We start from the raw sequence: 20585 nt of genomic DNA on the forward strand, positions 1-20585 counted from the left end.
AAATGAGTCAATTAAGTAAATAGCAGTGGTGTGCTGATCCAGCAGAAATCTGTAGAAGGCGATGGGAGGGAACGTGGTGTTAGAGACCGTAGGAGTAGGAAACCGGGAACAGGGAGAAGGTGAGACCAGGTCAAGGAGCTGGTGAAGCAGAGGTCAGGTGGGGTCATGCAGCAGCCCCCCACACAGAGTAGGATCTTGGGTGAGATATCCGGCCCAAGGAGAAGGTGGCTGGAGAACCGAGCCCTCGGGGACTTAAATGTGGGTCAGTGGAGGCACAGGGGTCCACAAAGGGGACAGGAGGGCTCGGGTAGACTGAGGTGACCTGAAGCAGCGTCCACAGCACCCAGAGAGAACGGAGAAATGGACTTGTGGCAATAGGGAGGGCCCGGAGAGCCCCTGCAGGGGACAGAAGGGGAGGTGACAAGATGGAAGGAGGAATGGGAAGGACAGTGTCCTGAAGGAAAGCAGGGTCAGAGGAAAGGTTAGGATGGGGGTGCTATAACATGGGTGTATAGGGAGGTGACAAGAGGAGACCCCAGAGAAGGAATGGGGTGGAGGAGGTGGGGTGCAGACGAAGAGTCAGGGCCAGACCCCCACCTGCCTTTTCAGCCTGTCAAGTCTAATGTGGGATATGGGGGAAAGTGAGTTTCCTTTTGGGGGTTTTACTCGAGCTCATTTGGAGGCTGGATGAGGCCATAGAGGCTTGGGAGGGGCAGTCCTGGATTTGGTTTTGGTGGCTCCCAGGAACCGACTGTCCTGGCACTGTACAGGCCCTGCACAGTGGACAGCCCGTCTCCCTGGAGGACAAGTGTCCACTCAGCCACTGGGCTGCGGAGGACAGGTGGACAGGACAGGTGGGAGAGTGGACTCCCTCCCTCTTTCCCTTCCCACCCTCCTCCCTGCTGGCCTTGGGGCTGAGCACTCGCCCTCCAGCTCCCTTGTAAGAGGAGGTTGGCAGCTAGGAGACTGGAAGCCACCATGACAACAAAGCTGCTTAGCAGGCCGGAGCCCCTGGTGCCCCTGCACCTGTGTCCAGGCAATTTGGGGCCATCATTTCTCAACCAAGGTGAGGCCACAAGTTGACTTCAGGGGGTGGGGAGATGGGGAGAGACTCAAGGTAGCTGCACCCCCACACCCAAGGCAAGGAAGGCATAGATAGGTGCCCCTTTGTACTCTGGCGGGGGGGGGGGGGTGGCTCTCCTCCACACAGTGACGCATGGACTGGCTCCTTCCATCTTCTGGCACCGCCACCCCTCCAGGACTTTGTCATCGTCTGCCTCCAGGGGGCACACAGAGCTGGCACACTTCACACTCACTCTCCTTGGACTCCAGCTCAGTTACGATAGGCTTTGGCCTGCAGGACAGTCCCTAACCCAGGGGCCACCAGAGAGCTGAGATCCCACCTGCTTCCCCTTGCCAAGCCATGCAGCCAGAGGGAAGAACTCCTTTTTTCTAACTCAACCACCATGCTGTACGGGCTGGCTAGTGCCCTGGCGGGGGCTGGGGGAAGAAGGACGCAGAGAAGGCATGGAGGGGTGGGGGGACAAAGGAGAACAAGACCTGCCTTGGTGGGGAGTGGAACCTGAGCCCAGGTGGCACCAAGTGGCCTTCTCTGTGGCCCTGCCGTTCCAGAGACCGAGAGTCAGCCTGAGCCAGTGCACCATGCCCCCTCACTGGCCAGGGCCTCCACTGCTGACCTTCTCACTCAGGGACCCGCCTGCAGCACTTCCCCAGTGGAGGGCAGAGCGGAGGCCTCAAACCTTACTCGCTAGTGCATCTGACCTCCTTCCCATGCCCAGGTCTGTGCAGCCGGGACCTTGACAGACCCCATGTCCACAGTCACCCAGTGTCGATGTCAAGGACATGAGAATGGCAGTGGCTACGCCGGGAGCCATGCACCCTGATCGCAGGCCTCGGAGACTGCCAAGGTGATGGCACCCAAGCTGGAGCGGGTCCTGTCCATCTGGCCCTCAGCAGGATGCAGACCCTGCAGGGGTGCAGCTCTCCCCACCCCCTTCCTGCAGACATGACATGAGAGAGAGAACTGGCCTCTGCTCCTCTCTCTGGGCCAGGCACTGGGAGTCGAGGAAACTGGCATCCAGCCTGGCCCCACTGCGCTGTCCACCTCCTGCTCTGCCCAGGGCAGGCCCCCGGGACCTCTCTGCTTGGTCCAGCTGGTACACAGCCCCGGGTGCCACTCAGCCTCACCTGTGTTTTAGTTGATAGGAGTATTTGTCACCCTTGTTCTTTATACCTGTCGCCATCCCACCTGCCTCATGTAAACACTGTCAGCACCAACGTGCTAACTTTGGTTCCCCAGGTGGGCACCAGCCAGGTCCCCTCGGAGCTCGGTCCCTTAGCAGCAGGGCCGCAGAGAGCAGGTGATGGCAGCTAGAGAGCATCCCAGGTGCCGGCTTTCCCAGACCCTGCCCTCAAGGGAGAAGTCAGAAGGCCACCCTGGCCTGGCACTGCCCCAGGCTTGCTGGGTGACCTTGGACAAGGCCCCACCTCCTTCATCACGCCTCAGTTTTCCCCTGGGGAGATGAAGTGGTTAAACCAGGCTGCATGGTGATAAGAGCATGAGCACTGGAGCCAGACAGCCGGGCTTAAAGTCCCAGCTCTGCCACTTACTCACCAGGTGTCCTTGGGCCAGTCCCATACCCCTCCTGAGCTTCGGTTCCTCTGGCTGTGAAGGGGGACGATGGTAATACGTGTGGACATTCAATGAAATAAAGCCCAAGGGAAGTGCTCGCTAAACACTAGCTACTGTTATTATCTCTTAGGTGTCTTTCGTGTTCCTGTGCGTGTGTGCGTGTGTGTGCATGTGTTGCCAGGTCCCAGGCTCACAGGAGACACTGGGGAGGCTCTGGTCCTCTGGGCTTACTGGCTTGGCCATGCCTGGCCCCTGACCCAAAAGGTCTCTCCTCAGCACCAGCCCAACCCTGCCAGCCTTCCACCACCACTAGCCTGTGACCAAAACTCATAATCCTTGATTTTCTGACTGAGAGCTGTTGGCTGTAGCTTAAAGCCCCACCTCTCAGCCTGTGAGAAGGTCTCCAGGGGATCAGTCACACCTGGGCGGATAGAGGCCTTGTCCCCTGGCCCTGGCATGTGCTGGCTGGAGGGCCCTGAGAGACGCACTCACCCAGGCCCTCCAAGCTGGGATGCATGCCACCAATGGTAAGGTGGCAAACAGGGCCTCCACATTTACTGACCTGGGCTCACCAAGTCAAAGGGATCCCTTCCTCTGTCTCAGCCTGAGGACCTCACGTGGAAAGCCAGCCAGTGCCAGTCCGCCCTTCACCTGCCGCACCGCCCCCTTGTCCGCAGAGCTGGCCATAAGCCGCAGGGCCCTGCTGGGGTTCTGCTTTTGTTGTGGCTGTATGTATGGGCATCTTTGTTTGAAGTGCAACACTTCATACAGGGTTTTCGTTTATCGTAGGGACACAAAGTTTGTGCAGTATACAGTGTGTCTAAGAAAGGCAGCAAGTGATTGACCTCGGGTGGAGCAGGACCCGGGCAGAAGTTATGAAGGTGTTGGGGGTCAGTGTTTGGGGAATAATGGTCTGGTCTAGCGGTCCTCGAACTTTTTGGTTTGAGAATGTGACCCCTGGGCACAGCCCAGCCCCGACTGCCCATCTCCCAGGCACAGCCTCTGCCCCACACCCGCCTCTCTGTGAGGCCCAGGTCTTGCTCAGCAGTGCCTCTGTGGAAGAACCCTGCCCATGTCCACAGCTTGCCCCCTGGATGCAGGCTTGGGCAGGCAGGGCCCAGATCCCGCTGGCCACTCTGCCCAGCACCAGCCATGGGCCCAACCAGCCTGCAGTGATGGGACACTCACTGGTCTGGCACTCACTCCTCCCATTTAACTGGGCCAGGGCCAGGGGCGGGAACCACACCCATCACAGGGGCTGACAGGTGGCTTCCTAATGGAAGCTTTTAGGTGACAGGTGCTGGAACCAGTGACAGGGCAGCAGAGGACTCAGGCCACAGCCCCCTTACCGCCCCCCCCCCCAGCTCCCAGGTCTTGAAAGAACCAGCAGAAAATGCTGCTTCTGGAAGATCCCAGAGTTTGGGGGCTTAAGGGGGTGTGATCCTTTAGAAAATGAGGTCCTTCAGAAAACCCAAGCCCTTTCCGCCTCCACAGCAGGCAGCCTGGGCCCCAACCAGAGGAGGTTCTCAGAGGGCCTAGCACAAATCCCTGAAGAATCCGGAAGTTTGGGCTACCTTCTGAACCTACCTGGAGATCTCAGACAAGCCTTCTCTACCAAGGCCACAGGCCCCAACAAAGATGGGTCATGCGACAGAGGGAAGGACAGTCGGGGGGCAATTGTCCCTGATGCGTCCATGGCACCAGCTGGCGGGCTGCGGAGAGTCGGGTGGTACGTTCTCTTTACACCAAATATGAACGTTCTTAAGGCCAAGGCCCCACTCAGCAGTGGGTGTACAATGGGTAAATGAATAAATGGGTGGATATGTGGGTGGGTGGCTACATAGATCAAAGAGGAATGAGAGGAATGGGTGCACAAATGAATAATTAAGGGATAGACAGATGCTGTGGAAGGACAGGAGGAAGGCAGAGGGATGGGTGGGTGTGGAAGTGAGTGGATGGATGAACAAGGGTGGCTGGCGGGCTGATGATGTAATGGATGGGGGGATGGCTAAGTGGGTGGGTGCAGGATGATTGAAAGGCATGCACCCTAGCTAGGTGTTACACGGATATGCGGATGGATGGGTGGAGAAAGGATGGGCAGATGTGAAAGCAGGCGAGACTGGAAACAGCACCAAATCTTTGCTTCTGCTGTAGGATCTTTCCGGGGAACTAGGAAGGCTCCCTTCCTTCCCTAAGGCAAGTGGTACCCTAGGAGGTCCTCAGCTCCCCGTGATCTGAAACCCAAGATCTCAGCATGCTGTAGCAATGGCCTTGCTAAAACCCCTTCGCCCAAGCGAGGGAAGAGCCCCGAGCATGCCTGGTCCCCGGCCACGACATGCCTGTAGGGCCCCAATTACTGCCACTAACAAAGACACTTCACAAATGTCTAAAATGTTCCTGGGGTGGCATCACTTCCACTGAGAGTCACAACCAGGGAGTGATCGGCCAGCCCAGGGCCAGGAAAGCAGGTCCATTCCTGGGGAAGGTGAGGGAGTGGGCCCTGCTTTCCACCGCTCTCCACACCATTTGGAGGCCCAGCTGCAGAGGAAGGGAGGGGCACACCCCTGCGTGTGTGAGAGAGAGACCGACTGTGGCTGCTGCCGTTTCCCAGATGTAGAGGCCTGGGTGGCACGGGTCTGCCAGTTACTAAGTGCCCAGAATGCTCCCCGCCACTGCCATCTCCACCTGCTGGAACTGCAGTGCCCCAGTTGGGCCTCTGGCAGCTGGACCTCTTTGCCCTGTTCCCTTGAGGAACAGAGTCGGCAGCCCAGGAAGGCAGCCCTTCTCCTTGGGCCTGGCCCTGCCCTGCCCGGTCTCCAGGGCTCCCTCTAAGCATGGCCTGTGCACTCCTGCCCCCTGGTGGGAGCCGGGACCACTGTGAATACATTGCACAGGGTAGGGCAGGGCCGGGTGGGTGCTTTTCCTTGCAGCCAGAGGACTGGGTGCGTGTGTGCACTCACGCACTCACAATTCGCTTGGCCTGAAACACTAGAGACAGGGGGAGACTGAGAGGCCCAAAGCAGCTCCTCAGATGGAAGGGGTTATTATTATAATCACTGTGATTATTGTTATCAGATGATGGCACCGGCCCGAAGTCTCGTACACAGCAGGCCTATTCTGTGTCGGCTTGTCACTTGTGTCGGGGGGGACTTCATCTTTGCTTCTAATAACTAACATTTGCAGGGCTTTTTAAGTTGCAAAGCTGTGTCGCATCCTTAGTCTGTTTCAACTGCACAAACAACCCTGGGAGGCGGGAACCAATGAGACCAGAGGCTCAGACAGGTTAAGTGGTCTGTCCAAGGTCACAGGGCTTAAAAGCTGCAGAGCCAGGACTTGAACTCCGGTCACCTGAGTGAAAAGTCCTGTTCACTTCCCCACCATACTTTTGCGTCTCGCCTCTTGGGAGGGCAGAGGCTCTTTATCACGTGTCAGCTCCAAGCCCCTTTGCCGCCGATGTTTACTGAAAAGTCTGCGTTGCCCTGAAGAGAAGGGACACATTTTGAAGACCTGAGTGTTACGAGTGACATTGGGCATCCCAGTCTAGGTGACGAGTGCACCGGGCACCTCCAAGGCCCTGGCAGGGAATGGAAAATGTGGGGCCATTGTGGCCAGTGGCTCAGCTGGGCTGATGCCAGCTTTCCTTGGTCACCACATAACACCATTCCACCCCACGGTGGGGCACAGCACCGGCCACACCTCTGGGAAACGTGAGCAGGAGATGCTAGGGCAGGGGGCTGCCTGCACCCCAGCAGGTGGGAGCCAGGGCAGCAGGTGGGCCAGGCTCTGCCTGGGCCCCTCCTCCTAGCGTGGGGTCTGACTCTCAGGACCAGCTGGCTGGCTGGGGACAGCTGTCTGGACGGCGACTTCCTCACCCCTAGGTGCCCGTGGGCAGTCCCACTGACCGTGACCTGGATCCCAGGTGCTGCTGCCCAAGCACACTCATGACCAGCCCCCACAAGCACATGTCCTTGGGACAAGAGGCCCCTGGCCGGCACACCACAGCGGGGGACCCCTGGGTGCTGCCAGCTCAGGGGCATGGCTACCCTCACCACCACACTGGGCACCCTGCTCCCAGCAGGGGCCCAGGGCACCCGATTCTGGGAGGCACCGATGCTGGAGATGTCCCTTCATCCCCCTGCCCACCCCTTTCTCCAGCTGCTCACAGACACCGTGCAGAGGCGACCACGGGGGGCTCTACAGAGTCATGCCCCCCCCCCCCCCCCGCCCTGCACCTCACCTGCGCCTGGAGCGGCTTCGGGCCATTTACATGTCACCATGGTAACATATCATTGCACCAGAAAGGTTATACTGGCCACAATGAAAAGAAGCGTCCACACTGTCTTTAAGTCACTGACATGTTGCGAAGACCCCTGCGGGCATCCGTGGGAAGGCACAGCCTCTCCAGAGCCTCATGTCAGAACGGCCTCTTGCCTGTCGTGCACGTTCCAAAATGCACGGTGTGACCTGAGCCCCAGGCGCTGACATGTTCTCCTGACCCCTCTAGGCTCTGCCTTCCTTGGTGATGGCTCCACTGTCTCGCAGGCTTCCCTTTGAGAGCCTCTCTCCCCTAATAGCCCCCACAGATGTCCTGGGGCCGAGTGGGGCGGCGGGGCTGGTGGTTAGCCTGATTTGATAAATGTGGGTTCTTTGTCTAGCCCAAACTGCTCACCGAGGCTGGTGGGGTAGATTCGCGGGAACCCGGAGGCAGATCAGCCCCCCTCAAACTGCTCAGACAGACTGGGGGAAGGGGCCTCCCTTCAAAGGAGCCGGGGCGCCGGTGCCAGAAAACGAGGGAAGGAGGCCACATCAGCAGAGAGGGCAGTCCACCACAAAAGCGCTGAGCAGAGAAGAGGGGGCGGGCCGTCTTCTGCTCACCGCCACTCTCCTGCAGAGCTGCCTGTGGGAGCAGAGGGCGTGCTTTCTACAGAAGTTGACTCACACTCCGTAGGTCAGACCTGGGCCGTGTGGCCTGTCATACCTCACCCTGCCTGGGCTTGCCTCCTCACCCCACCCCCGGCTGGGCCCAGGCTGGCACCCTCCGCAGTCCTCCAGGGCACATTGCCTGGGCCCCTCCTTCCCTCCTAGCCTGACCCTGCACTCTTACCCTTGACCCTTCCCTTTGCTGGCGGCGGGGGGGGGGGGGGCGGGGGGGGGGGGGGAGGCTGGGCTGGGCACCAGTGAATCCTCAGCTCTGGCCTCACGTGACCGGGTCCTGTCTGAGACGCAAGTCCAGGGCAGTTGGCGGGAGCGCAATAGACGAGGTTCTCCTGGGGTCCAGGCTCTTACTGGCTGTGTGATCTCGAGCCAGTGACCTCCCCTCTGAGCCTCGGTCTGCCCTCCGTTAAGCAGGATGGCTACCTGATAGGTACAGATGGCATTAGACGCAGAGCTTGTCGAAATTGACAAGATGGGAATGGTTGGGGGTCATGGGATGGAGTGAGAAATCGGGGCCGTGCCCGATATTAAAACGCCAAGATCCACTCATCTCACAAACGCGGCTGAGCACCAACTCTGTCCTAAACACTGCGTGACCCAGGGTGTCGTGAAAAATCAGGAACCTGCTGCTGCCCCGGGCAACAGGCACCTGTGCCAGCTGTGACAGGCGCGGTGGTGTACTGTGGGGGCAGACTCTGCCTGGGGGCATCCGGGAGGGCTTCCCTGAAGAAGTGACATTTGAGATGGGGAAGGGCCAGGGAAGGGGTGTCCTGGCAGACAGAACACCCTGGGTGACTTGGGGAACAAGAAGGGCCGTGTGCTCGGAGCCTCCCGACAGGGCCCAGGTGGGAGCAGACTGAGACAGAGAGGGGCTTTGGAGGCCCAGGCCAGGAGTTTGGGATGTGGGCGTGATGGGAGGGCACTGGAAGCACTTAAGCAGGAGTTAGTATATCCGTTAGGGCTGGGCTTGACTGGGAATGCCTGGGACCCAGAGAATACGGACATGAATAGGATGGTTTATTTTAAATGAGACAAAAGAAGTCCAGGGGGAATGCAGTGCCCACAAAGTTGTCAAGGGCCTAGAGTGTTGTTTTTCAATTACCGTTCCGCTGTCCCTAAGGCGGAGAGCTTGTCTTCCTGATCCAGATCGGCAGCTAGAGCCCCAACTTCCACATCCAAGGAGAGGAGAGGAGGCACCCTCCCTTTAAAAAGACCTCGCTACACTTCGGCTTACCTCTTATCGGGTGGGACTTGTCACAGTGTCACACCTGGCTGCAGGCAAAATGAGGGGGCGCAGTCTTGTAGCTGGATGTCAGTTTGCCCAGTTAAACGTGTGTGCGGTTCTTGTCCTAAGGGCGGAGGGGAGAGCTGGGGTTGGGAGGAAAGTGCCAGTCTCCTGCCGGCTGCTGTGTGGGGGGCAGACTGTAGAGAAGCAAGAGGCAGGCAGGGAGCCCTTGGGAGGGGACGTGGGGCAGCCCGGAGAAAGGCAGCGGTGGCTTGGACTCGTGCGTGTGGGAGAGGAGGCGGGGAGAAGTGGACTGGCTAAAGCAGATTTCAGAGAAAAACCAACAGAATGCCGGATACTGGAGGAAGCCACGCAGCCAAGGACAACTCCTAGTCCAGGTTTGGACCCTTGGTGGCAACGTGAGCTGGGGGAGGCTGGAGAGGGACAGCTGGGGGTGGGGAGACAGCCAGCATAAGACGTCATCCCCCCCACCTCTCCTTGGTGAGGGGATGAAGCGGGGAGGACAACCCAGGCCCCTGGCTGACCACTGGTGAGTTCCCAGACCGCAAGTTCCAGGTCGCGTGGAGGAACACACAGCAGCTGAGGTGGCCCTGCAGAGTCCGGTACATCACACCCTCACTGTGGCCGCCCTATGAGGGGCCACGAGGCTGTGGGGGGCTCAGATCAGAGTGCGTCTCTCCCCCAGCAGGAGGCTACCTGCCCTGCCCACCCCGCAAGCCCTGATGCCCTGCTCACGGACCTGGCCTGAAGGAGGAAGCGGGAAGGCCTGGCCAGGTTCATCAGCTGTGTTCCATGCACAGGCAAGCACACAGTGAACAGGGAGAGAGCTGGTATTTCCTGAGGTCACCCCACCACCTGGGAGCGGCATTGGCACATTGGCCCCTGACTCATAGGCCCAGGCCCTGTTTTTAGCCTCAGGTGGGGTCATCCCTCCTTGCTCCTCCACCCCTGCCTCCCTGAGTCACTGTCTGCCTGGGGCACCCAAGGCCAGCTGTCCATGTTGATGCCCCAGGGAGCTCAGATGCTGACGACACTTGTCTCCAAGCTGGGAACCTGGGAGGCGGGGCCCTTTGGGTAGACAGCTGAGGGTCTAGGGACCTGCATCTGGGATGTGGGCTGGGCCTGCTAGCTTCCAAGCCCACAGTAGCCCCCTTCCCAGGACAGGCATACGGAGGGGGTACAGCTGCCAGAACCTTCCCATCGACCTTCTGCAGTCGACAGGCTCTGGCATGGAAACAGCTGCTTAGCTGGACAGCTGGATTCTGGAAAAGTCTGCCCAGCAGGCTTTGGTCCCACGTGCCTTTTGTGCAGAATCTCTTGTCGGCCGCAGATCCTCCAGGAGCTGACCTCATTTCCTTTGTGTGTCTCCTGCCCCAAAGGACACCTGCAAATTTCCAGCACCTCCCGCTCCCTTCCTGGGCCACGCGCCACGGGCTGGGGCACCTCTCTCTCCTCTGGCTCAGTCAGAAGGCAGAGGGTTGAAAGGGCTTGAGAGTAGCGTAATCGTCCAGTAGTAACTGTTGTGCCCATGAATTGAAGACCCCGACTCTGGGGGGCCGTGAGGTTAGGGGGATGGCAGGCCCGGCACGCCCCACCCCCAGCCACACCGGGGCCCTGTGTCACCATGCCAGGAGGCAGAGGCGGCAGTAGGGAGAGAGTTCTGCGCAAGGCTCTGTCGCCCAGAGAAGTGTGTGCAGACTCAGCGGACAGGTTTGCCCAGGGCCTGGGCTCGGGCAGCCACCCTGTCGTCCTGGTTTGGGTTCCTCTGGAAGCCGACCCAGAGGCAGGAGTTCATTTTGCAGGTCATTTCAGGAAGCACTGAGGGACAGGGAAAGTGACTCAGGGAATCCAGGTGTGGTGATGGGGCCACAGCTTCAGGCAGCTGGGGCTCCGACATCTCAGAAGTGTCTCCCTGTGAGCACAAGGGAGCCAGGGTATTTGCCCACCAACTCCTGTCTGTCCTCGGCATGAACTCCTGGACCGGGCAGCCCGCCACACACCCAGGAACAGAGGCGGGAAGGCAGCCTCCAGGGCAGGCGGGATGTGGACGGGGCTCGGCCGCAGCACCTGCCTCCTGCTCACCCGCTCCGAGCCAGACAGTGAATCAGTGCTCACCTCTGGTGAAGTATGGGTCTTCCTGGTAGGGTGTGTCGCCTCTGGTGCGGACCCCTCCGTGGAGCGTCATTTGCCATCAGAAGTGCTGTAGTAGGTGACAACCCCCAGCACCAGGTGTCTGATCCCAGAGGTCGGCCTTGGAGTCAGACTCCCGATCTGAGCCCCAGCTCTGCACCTTCCCATCTGTGAGTGCAGGTGAGTGCCTTCCTCTCTCTGGCCCTCAGTTTCCTGACACTTAGAGGGACCACTGTACTAGTTAGTTTTGTCACAACCGTGCGTCTCACACACCTCCCCCAACTCAGCCACTTCTTTTCATGCTGAAGGAAGGGGTTCAGCTGGGGATCTGAGACCCGGGGCGGGCTCAGCTCTGCAGTGCGTGCCCCTCATCCTCCTCCTGGATGAATGGGGGGGACTGGCATGTTCATGGTGAAGGTGGTGGCCCAAACGAACAAGACTTCTTGAGGACTGGGTGTGAAAGTGCCACATTTTTCCATGGGCTGGAGCGAGGCCCCGGCCACACTCACAGTCAAGGAGAGAGGCAGTATGTCATTCCCGGAGGGGGAGGGACTGCAAAGAGCTGGACAAAGAGCAAGGACACAGGTCCCATGAAGCCTCGGGCCGGGGTGCAGGCGCCCTCGGCGCCCCCATGAGGCGGCTATGAACAGCTAAGCAAGTACTGTGTGCCCAGGAACTCCCTCTGTAAACTGTCGAGTGCAGGGTGCTGGTCCAGCTGCTTCAAGAGCCTTGTGAGTCTTCAGGGCCCCCCCCCCTCCTGGTTTGGTGCTGGGTGCATGCATTGGTAGTCTTTGAAGATGGGAGACCCTGTTAGGTACCCAAGATGAGAGGCAGGGAGAAGATACCTGTAAATCATGGAGTCCTTTTAGGCAATTCCAGCGTAGTCTCCACCTCCGCACGTATGCCTGAAGCAAATGACAACCGCTCCCCACCTGGACATCGGGGGAAGGGGTGGGAGGCAGAGGAACGGTGGGCTCCCTATCTCGTTGTCCACCCCTTTATCCTCCCCCTTGTTTAACCAGTCCTCCTCACCTCCACCTCCAGGGAAAAGCAGGCACAGGTCAAGGGCAAAACATAAGTAACTAAAATTAATAAAATTAAGTTTTAACTTTGGGCCATCTGAGGGCCTGCGGTGCTCCAGAGACTTACTATTGGTGTTAGGCGTGCTCGCCCTGCGCACCGACTGCATCGCCGGCCTCTGAGTTCCCCAGGCCCAGGGCGCAGCTGCACTCAATTCTCAAAGAGCCAAAATACCCGGTTCCTGGGACTGGCTCCACCTGGGGCAAGAAGGATGGAAAATTACCTTAGCCAAGAACACTGACTGTTCCCCCCAAAGACTGTGGGGAAGCCCTGTCTCAGGATGAATGGAAGCAGGGCCAGAGGGGGGCCAGGAGGTGCCGCTGGCACTGGAGGGTGCAGAGCAGAGCCCTGCACAGAAACCGGAGGGCCGTGCAGGCGTGGTCGGAATCCCCCGCTGTAGAACATCCCTGTGGCAGCCGCCCGGAAGGCTGGCACAGAGACGTTCGTCCCCCAGAGCCCTCGCAAACCATACAGCACGTGTACCAGAGGCACAGGTGATGTCCGCATAGTGGCCTGCTTCTCCTGACAGGGCTCAGGGCTGAGCGTGGTCCTGGTGCCCTGGCAGGTGCCCAGTCAGGGCTTCTGTCCCCACCCAGCCTCAAAGCCACCACCCATCTCTCCTCCTAGGCCGATGCCAAGATGGTGTGTGATGTGGTGAGTCGGATGGAAGACACTGAGCCCTTCTCTCCAGAGCTGCTGTCCGCCATGATGCGCCTGTGGGGCGACTCAGGGATCCAGGAGTGCTTCAATCGGTCCCGGGAGTATCAGCTCAACGATTCAGCCAAATAGTGAGTGTCCTGGGCAGGAGGGAGGTGGCCAGCGGGGCAGCGATTCGGCGTGTGAGAGACAAGGATTGGTGGGGCAGAGGTTAGAGCCGCTGGGAGATGTTGGGCCGTGGGTGCCAGGGAGGAACAGGGAGGGGCTTCTCCTCCTGCACCTGGGATGAGGAAGAGGCCGGATGGGGCAGAGCAGCTGGGGGGAGGGGCACTGCCGGCATGCATCCCGGCTCCTCCGCCAGTCCAGGCCTCTGCACCCACCAGCCCTCTGCTGGACCACAGGAGGTTCACCCCTCACTCCCTTCAGCCTCCACTCGAACACCAGCCTCCCTGAGAAGCATGCCCCACCATCCTGTGTCAAATAGCAGGCCCCTATGGTCCAACCCCCAATCCCTTCTGATCCCACCTCCTGATGGGTTATAGGTCCCGGTGCTTGGCCTGCGCTGGCTGGGTGCAAAGGCCTGGCCTATCTCTGGGAGTGGTGGAAGGATGCGAAGGGCCTGTCCTGCTCTGTGACCTCGGAGCCTCCCTTCCAAGAGCACCAAATGGGAAGAGGCCCACGGACCCCGTGGCAAACTCTGAGGAAGTGTGGAAGGGCTGGCAGATGCTCAGGGGCCTCTTGGAGCAGGGACTCTGGGGCCAGGCGTATGGGTTCAAGGCCTGGCTCTCAGCTGGACAAAGTGCTGGCCTCCACTGACCCTCAGTTCTCTAATCCAGGGGCGTCTTACCTTTTGGCGTCTCTGAGCCACAGTGGAAGAAGAATTGTGTTGGTCCACACGTTAAATACACAAACACTAACAAAAACAATGAGCGAAATAGAGGCTTTAAGTACATTTATGATTTTGTGTTGGGTGCATTCATAGCTACCCTGGGCTGCCCGCAGCCGGCGGGCCGGAGGTGGGACACCCCTGCATATATAGAATATGCATTTCACTGGGGAATTAAGGATGAGACATACACTTGTGAAGAATAGAACCCGCCGTGGCCATGACTGTTTTGTCACGAACAAATGCAGCGTTATAAGCACGTTCGCCTTGTTCAGAAGTGTGATCTTGCACCCAGAACTGTGCGCAGAGCCCCTTGTGGTCTGAATCAGAGGCCCTCTGAGAAGGTGCGGCCACCCCCCAGCCCCACCCCTGGCCCTGGACAAGGTGCTGCCATCTCCTGCAAGGGGCACTGGCGGGGACTGGGCTCAGAAGGGGCGTGGCCCAGCAGTGCCCAGAGCTGGGTCCATGGCCCCCATGTGTTGCTGTCCCCAGCTACCTGGACAGCCTGGATCGGATTGGAGCCACCGACTACCAGCCCACAGAGCAGGACATCCTCCGAACCAGGGTCAAAACCACCGGCATCGTAGAAACCCACTTCACATTCAAGAACCTTCACTTTCGGTGAGGCCCAGGGGACTTCAGAGCCCCCGCCCCAGAGGCTGACCTGCCTGGGACCTTGTGTTGGGACAGGCAGTTAGATGGGAGAAGGGACCTGTCTACAGGCCTGTTTTCCACCAAGTTCAGGGTTGGGGTCAGCAGAAAGGCTTCCTGGAAGACGGGTCCTGGAGTAAGACTCTGAGGAATGGAGAGGTCAGACAGACAAAGAGAGGAGCCTGTCCCTGGGTGACCTCCAGGGAAGAGGAGGAAGCGGGCCACCCCGAAGGCCACCTCCTGGGGAGGGGTGAGGAGTGAGGGTGACTCAGCCCATCTGTGAGGCCCCAAGGACCCGCCTAATCGCAGAGCCATTAGGGAGCTTAGGGAGCAGCTGACCCACCCTCTCCCAGCACCTATGGGGAAACTGAGGCCGGGGGGAGTCAGGCTGTCACCAAGCACAGAGCACAGCTCAAGCCCATGGGCTCTGAGCGCCTCAGAATGGGGACCTGGGGTGTGAGACACAACTTCTCGGTCCCTGCAGAGGGCTATGTGCCCACCTGAGGTGGCTTCCACAGACTGAGGCCTGGAGCCCCTGCCCTGCCCCTCCTGCCTTCTAGGTATGATTTCTGGGTGTCGAGGTGGCAGAAGGAGAGGCCAGGAGGGGTAGACAGGTGTAAGGCCCTGTTTCCTGGCCACTGGCCTGCCTGGGAGGGCTGGGTTCCAGACCTCCTGCCACTGGCTCCCTACTCAGGTCCCACCCGTTCTCATATAGATGGAGAGGCTGAGGCTCTGCGTCCTGGCCCAGCCCTGGCAGGCAGCCCACCTACAGGGCCTTGGGTGCTACGCTGGGCACAGGTACCTCCCACCTCCCCTGAATCTGGGAGCATGCCTGGGTGCCTCCGACCCCCCAGTCACCTCAGTCTCTCCCGCTGTCCCCTCAGGAGCACAGGGCAGGAACCTGGGCACCAGGCTACCCCACAGGCCAAGTCCAGGAGTAAGTGCTCCACAGGGGCAGCAGAGGCCATCAGCCAGCCCCGAGCATTCCAGATGGTGGAGCAGGACCCTGGGGAGGCGGGGACAGACGAGAACCACAGCTGTTTCCTTGCCCAGAGCCCAGTCTGGTGTCTGCCTACAGTCCTCTGCCTGCAGGGCCAGGTTCCTGGGGTATGTGGGGCCCAGCCCCCACCCCTCACAACTGTGAGCCCACTGAGGCTGCAGAGCTCTTTGCTCAGGGCCTCAGGGTGGGAGATGGCTCTTCCTTGCCAGACACGGCCCTGCCTACCCACAGCCTCTGCCCACCTCCTCTTCCCACCACCCTCGTGCCCCCGGGGGTGGAGTCTGACAGGAGGCAAGGCGGAGGACAGGTGGCTTTTCGGACAGACCTGGCTCAGACCCAGCCCTCCACGCCAGCTCTCACCAGCACTGTGGGTACTCAGCCCCTAGATGCCTCTCTTGTCCTCCACGTAATAGGTGACAGTCCCTGCCTGCCTCCCTCCGGGCTCGTTGGGACTTTGCCCAGAGCACAGACAGGAACAGACACTGAGAAAGCCAGGCGCAGGATGTGCTCCTGACAGGAGGGCCTCACGGAGACGTGACTTAGGGGCCAGACGAGGCGCACCCCCAGGGAGACCCTGGAGATGTGCAGGCAGGTGTCCAACTTGCTGCATGGAAGCTGAGCCCCGCCGTGGGACAGACAGCAGAGGTGCCAACCTCAGCACCTGGAGTGGGCTCCCAGGGCAGCTCGGACAGGTGCCCGGCCTCTCGTCCTCCTGCCCCGGAGCTTGACCAGGCACCCCTACTTGCCTGGGCCCCACCGCCCACCACCCTAACTTCCCTGTCTTGCTGGCAGGCTGTTTGACGTCGGGGGCCAACGATCTGAACGCAAGAAGTGGATCCACTGCTTCGAGGACGTCACGGCCATCATCTTCTGTGTCGCGCTCAGCGGCTATGACCAGGTGCTCCACGAAGACGAGACCACGGTGAGTGGCCTGCACCGGCCCGGCCTGTGGGGGCCCTGAGAGGCCTGGACGTGATTGGCCACCAGGGCAGCTGGGGCTTCCGTCGTTGGGCAAACGTTACTGGTGCAGAAAAGGCAGCTGCAGGCCGGGGATGGGGGGCCGGGGGCAGACTGCTCCCAGATGCCTCTGCAGACTTGGGTCTCAGGCAGTAAGTGCCCCTTCGGTAAACACGGCAGAATCACAGAGCCCGTCAGGCCAGATCCGAATGAAGCCAGCCCTTAAAGAAATCAGGGTGCCTCAGGCAAATCGTGCATGAAAGACAGACAGAAAGCAATTCTTTCTGTTGGCCGCGCTGCTGCCCAGAGAGGTGTGTGGGGTGGGCGGTGGGCAGCGGGCAGGGCAGGCGGGCGGCAGGACGGAGGCACCTCTGGAGGAGGCCAGCCCAGGCTCCTGCCTCCAGTGTAGGTCGTGTTCGGCTGGGGCCTCAGAGGACAGACGGCCAGCCTGGCCTCAGCGGGAGTGCCCACCTGGCCAGGCTGCTGCATCTCCCCGTCCTGGTCCTGGTCTGCTGCTGGATTCGGGCAGCACCCTCTCTGCCTTAGTTGCTGTTACCTATCAAAGGGGGGTGACAGTAGTACGGACCCGTGGGGTCAGTGGTGATGGACGAAAGCCTCCGTGTGAAGTGCTGGGACAGCGCACCGCATTGGTGGTTGTACTGTCCCTGGGGATTGTCCTGGCTGGGGGTCCACTGAGAGTCCCCGTCCGGTATCCAGCCACACAGAGGTGGGCCTGTCCACACAGCCTGCCAGGGAAGCGGGCCTTGGTGTGGGGCACCCCCAGCATCGCCAGAGATGAGCCACAGCACCTTGCAGGAGTGGCCCCTGGGCTGGGGGTCACGCCTGTGGCACGGTCAGCTCCTTTGTCTGCAGCACTCACGGGCCTTGGCCTGGGGCCTCTCGGTTGGCACTGAGGTTGGAGCCGGGCCTGTCTTCTCTCTGGGTCTTCTTTTCTCACCATCTCTGCCCGCTGGTCCCCCGGGCTTAGGTGAAGATCTGTTGGGCTTTGGGGTGCCGGCTATGTGGGGTACAGTGCTACGCGGGAAGGAGCCGCCATCCTGAGGGAACTTTTGGCAGATTGGGGCTGACGCTGTTGCCTGGGTGGGTGATCTGGACTCGTGCCAGGAGCTGACTTGTCCACCCTGCCTTCCCAACTCCAGGCCCAGGGTTGGGGTTCAGCAAACCCCCCAAGCCCTGCCTTGTCCTGGCTGAGGCTCCTGGGGCCTCAGCCACACAGGTCTTTGTGGTAACACCGTCATCATTCTCAGTGACCACAGCAGGGTGTGACATCTGAGGACACTGGTGCGGAGGGTGGGCCGGGGATGGACACGCACCCCGGGCTGTGCTTGGACTCGCGCACGGGGGCCACCCCAGCTCCCCAGTCACTCTTGGTCCGCCACGTGTTTTTGAGCCGCCGTTTATGGTCTGATTGGCCAACCCTGTGGTCTGAGCTTCATCCACTCGGTTCTTCTCTTCCTGCAGGACCTGGGAGTGGGAGGCAGGGCTGTGTCTTTCAAAGATAGTGAAGGGCTGGAGAGTGGAGGGCCCTTCTCCCTGAGCAGGCCCCTCTCCTGGGACCTGCCTCGCCAGGCCTGCAGACAGCTCAAACGCAGTCCCAGGCCCATTGGTCACGGGCCAGGGCCTCCCCCGCACCTCTGTAGCACAAGGTGGGAGCAGAGGGATGTCTGGGTGGGACTGGCAGCCATGAGTATGGAGCTGCATGGCGCTCAGGCCTCCATCAACCATGGGGCTGGGCAGACGCCAGGCCCCGAGCCCAGGCAGCCTTCCGGCCTGCCTGCCCTGGCCAGCTCGGCCAGCCGTCAACACACCCCTCATCAGCCCTTGCTGCTAAGCAGGGCACAGGTTCTGGGGCTCTTGCCCTCCGTGCTCCTCAGCCTCCCTGCCTTTCCTGCTCCTGGCCCACTGTTCCCCAACCTCCCTCCTTCTCCCCATGTACCCTGCCCTTCTTCATGTGGGCCAGAGCAGAAGACCTTGGGGAAGCCAAGGCACATGGACCCAGGCCAGGGACTCCTCCTGGGGCCCTTTCCTCCCCAAAGCGGATAAGCAGTACGGCCCAGGACAGGGCAGCTGCCCCTCCTGGGGGCAGGACTGGGCTCTCCGACCCGACGACAGCCCGCGGAGGTGGCAGCTCGTGGCCCACAGCAGCAGGAGCGGCACCGTTGCTGCAGAACTAAGCCGACAACTGTGTATCTGGGATCTGTGGCCACGCTGGGAATCTGCAGAGCCAGACAGCTATAGCCCCAGGTCCAGTGCTGGCCCTGCCACTGTGACACAAGGCAGACGTCCCACTTCCTGCTCCTTGAAATGGTGACAGTAGGCACTCAGCCTCTGGAGTGGCTGTGAAGAGCGAGGACCTGCGCTCAGGACCCCTCAGGAGACGGCAGTGGTCGGGCTCGTTGTGGACTACGGACCCTTGGCCCTGAGAGCCAGAGCTAGGCCCCAGCCTTCTTCTCTGGCCAGCCCTGCGCGTCCCTCCCTGACCTGGGGTGAGAGTTGGCCGAGATCCAGGAACCCTGGGGCTGGAAGCTGCCCTCCCACCAGCCGGCCTCCCAGCCCACCGCACCCCGGGAGCCCAGGGCCTCGTCCTGTCCTCGTACCCTAGACCCACAGCTCCGGCGGCACTGGGCCTACTGCATCAGCACCACTGGCACCACTGCCAACAGGGCCTTAACTTGCCAAACCAAGGCCAAAACCATGAGCAGATTCTGAGAGACCCTCCAAGCCGGGCAGGTATGAAGCACCTCCCTCCGGTGGAGACCGTCAGCTGAGAGTTGAAAGCAGCAGGTTCTCGGGGCCCGCGGGTGACTTTGCTGTGATGCCTGCCCCCGCCCACTCTTGCATCTCACTCCTCACCAGCCACGCAGTCCGACTTCCCTGGGTGGCCGTGGCCTCTGTGAGCCTGCACGGGGGCCCAGGATGGACCGGCCTTGACCTTCCAGCCCCAAGACTGGTTGAACCAATTTTCCAGGGTTTTTCCCTCTCTCTTTCTCTCATGTTTTCTGCTGGGTTTTTATCTTCCTCTCTGTTTTAACCTGTCTTGCTGCGTTTCATCCTGGGGTTCTTCTGGCCCCTCTACTGAGAAACCAGCCCCAACACGCAGCTCACCCAGAGCCAACCCACCACCTAGCCACGGCCCAGCCAGCCAACCCAGTCCCCAACCACACCAAGGCCACAGCAAGATCACCCCCCAGATGCTGTCCCCCTGGTGTCTGCTTCCAACTCTGGATTAATTCGAGGATCTTAGTCCTCGGTTAATGTACCCCAACTGAATGCGTGCACCCCCACCCCCACCTGCTGGCGAACCCGAATGAGACCCCAGTAGAGAAATCTGCATGGCCCTCGGCTCCGTGTAGACGTGTTGGATGGTGGCGCGGCCCCCGCCCCTGAGTGCATGGTGCATGTCCTCTCTGTTAGCTGGTCACCTCCAGTGACCTCGCTGCCCCACCCCGGGTCAGCCCTCTTGGGGGAGGGAGGCATTGGGGGCAGCATTCCCCACCCTGCTCCACCCCACCCTGCCTGTGTGTGGAATGAAGCGGGGACCACGTACCGTTTGTCTTTGTGGGTCCTCCGTCTCCGTCCCTTGGTGGAACATCCGGCCATGTGGATGGACCTCTCCTTGGTTTGTCCCACTGTGTGGCAGCCGCGGTGGGCCGGGCCCTGCACGCCGGTGCTCACCGGCCCCTCCGCTCTGTTGCAGAACCGCATGCACGAGTCCCTGAAGCTGTTCGACAGCATCTGCAACAACAAGTGGTTCACAGACACGTCCATCATCCTGTTTCTCAACAAGAAGGACCTGTTCGAGGAGAAGATCAAGAAGTCCCCGCTGACCATCTGCTTCCCCGAGTACACAGGTAAGGATGGCAGGGGCCTGGCTGCCAGACGCCCTCAGGGAGCAGGCCCCCATCTGGAGCTTAGCCCCCTGTCCTGAGCCCTGTGGATGCTCCGGGCCTAACAGCAGAGACTCCGACATGAAACCGAAGGCAACCCTGGGGAGGCAGGGTGGGAGTGCTGGCTGTGTGACCACAGCAGCCTATGGGAGCCTCAGCCTGGTCGTCCGCAAACAGAGATTATCGGTGAGGGGGGCCACACCAAGATGGTGAGGGGCTCACCACCAGGCCCCTGGCTCTGCCACTCACAGCAGGTTATGGAACCTCCTGACATCTCAGTCTTCACACCTGTCAGATGGGGGCAGTCATGTGGCTGTCCAACCCTCGCTCACAGAGAGGCCGCAGGGTGGGCTGAGCGAGCTAGTGAGCGTGCAGCTGGCACAGAGCAGGTGCTCACTGAACGTCGCCGCCACTGCTGTAACTGTGGTGACAGCTAACAAAGGGCCTAACACCTCCCACACAGAGTTACAGGTTCCAGGGGC

At 60.5% G+C, this 20585-nt stretch overlaps 1 protein-coding gene across 2 annotated transcripts in view; it reads left to right on the forward strand.

Annotated features, from left to right (window-relative positions):
- Window positions 1-20585, forward strand: part of GNAO1 (G protein subunit alpha o1) — a 130180-nt gene that overhangs the window by 96145 nt on the left and 13450 nt on the right. Inside the window, exons 4-7 of one of the 2 annotated variants that reach the window (XM_024551429.4) lie at window positions 12672-12832; window positions 14080-14208; window positions 16031-16160; window positions 19914-20067. In XM_024551429.4, coding sequence (XP_024407197.1) covers window positions 12672-12832; window positions 14080-14208; window positions 16031-16160; window positions 19914-20067 — 574 coding nt within the window. The remainder of the gene's footprint in view (window positions 1-12671; window positions 12833-14079; window positions 14209-16030; window positions 16161-19913; window positions 20068-20585) is intronic. The other variant, XM_024551427.4, reaches the window with a different exon arrangement.

This window comes from Desmodus rotundus, chromosome 12 (assembly GCF_022682495.2).
Source record: "Desmodus rotundus isolate HL8 chromosome 12, HLdesRot8A.1, whole genome shotgun sequence".
In the NCBI taxonomy this organism is placed as follows: domain Eukaryota; kingdom Metazoa; phylum Chordata; class Mammalia; order Chiroptera; family Phyllostomidae; genus Desmodus; species Desmodus rotundus.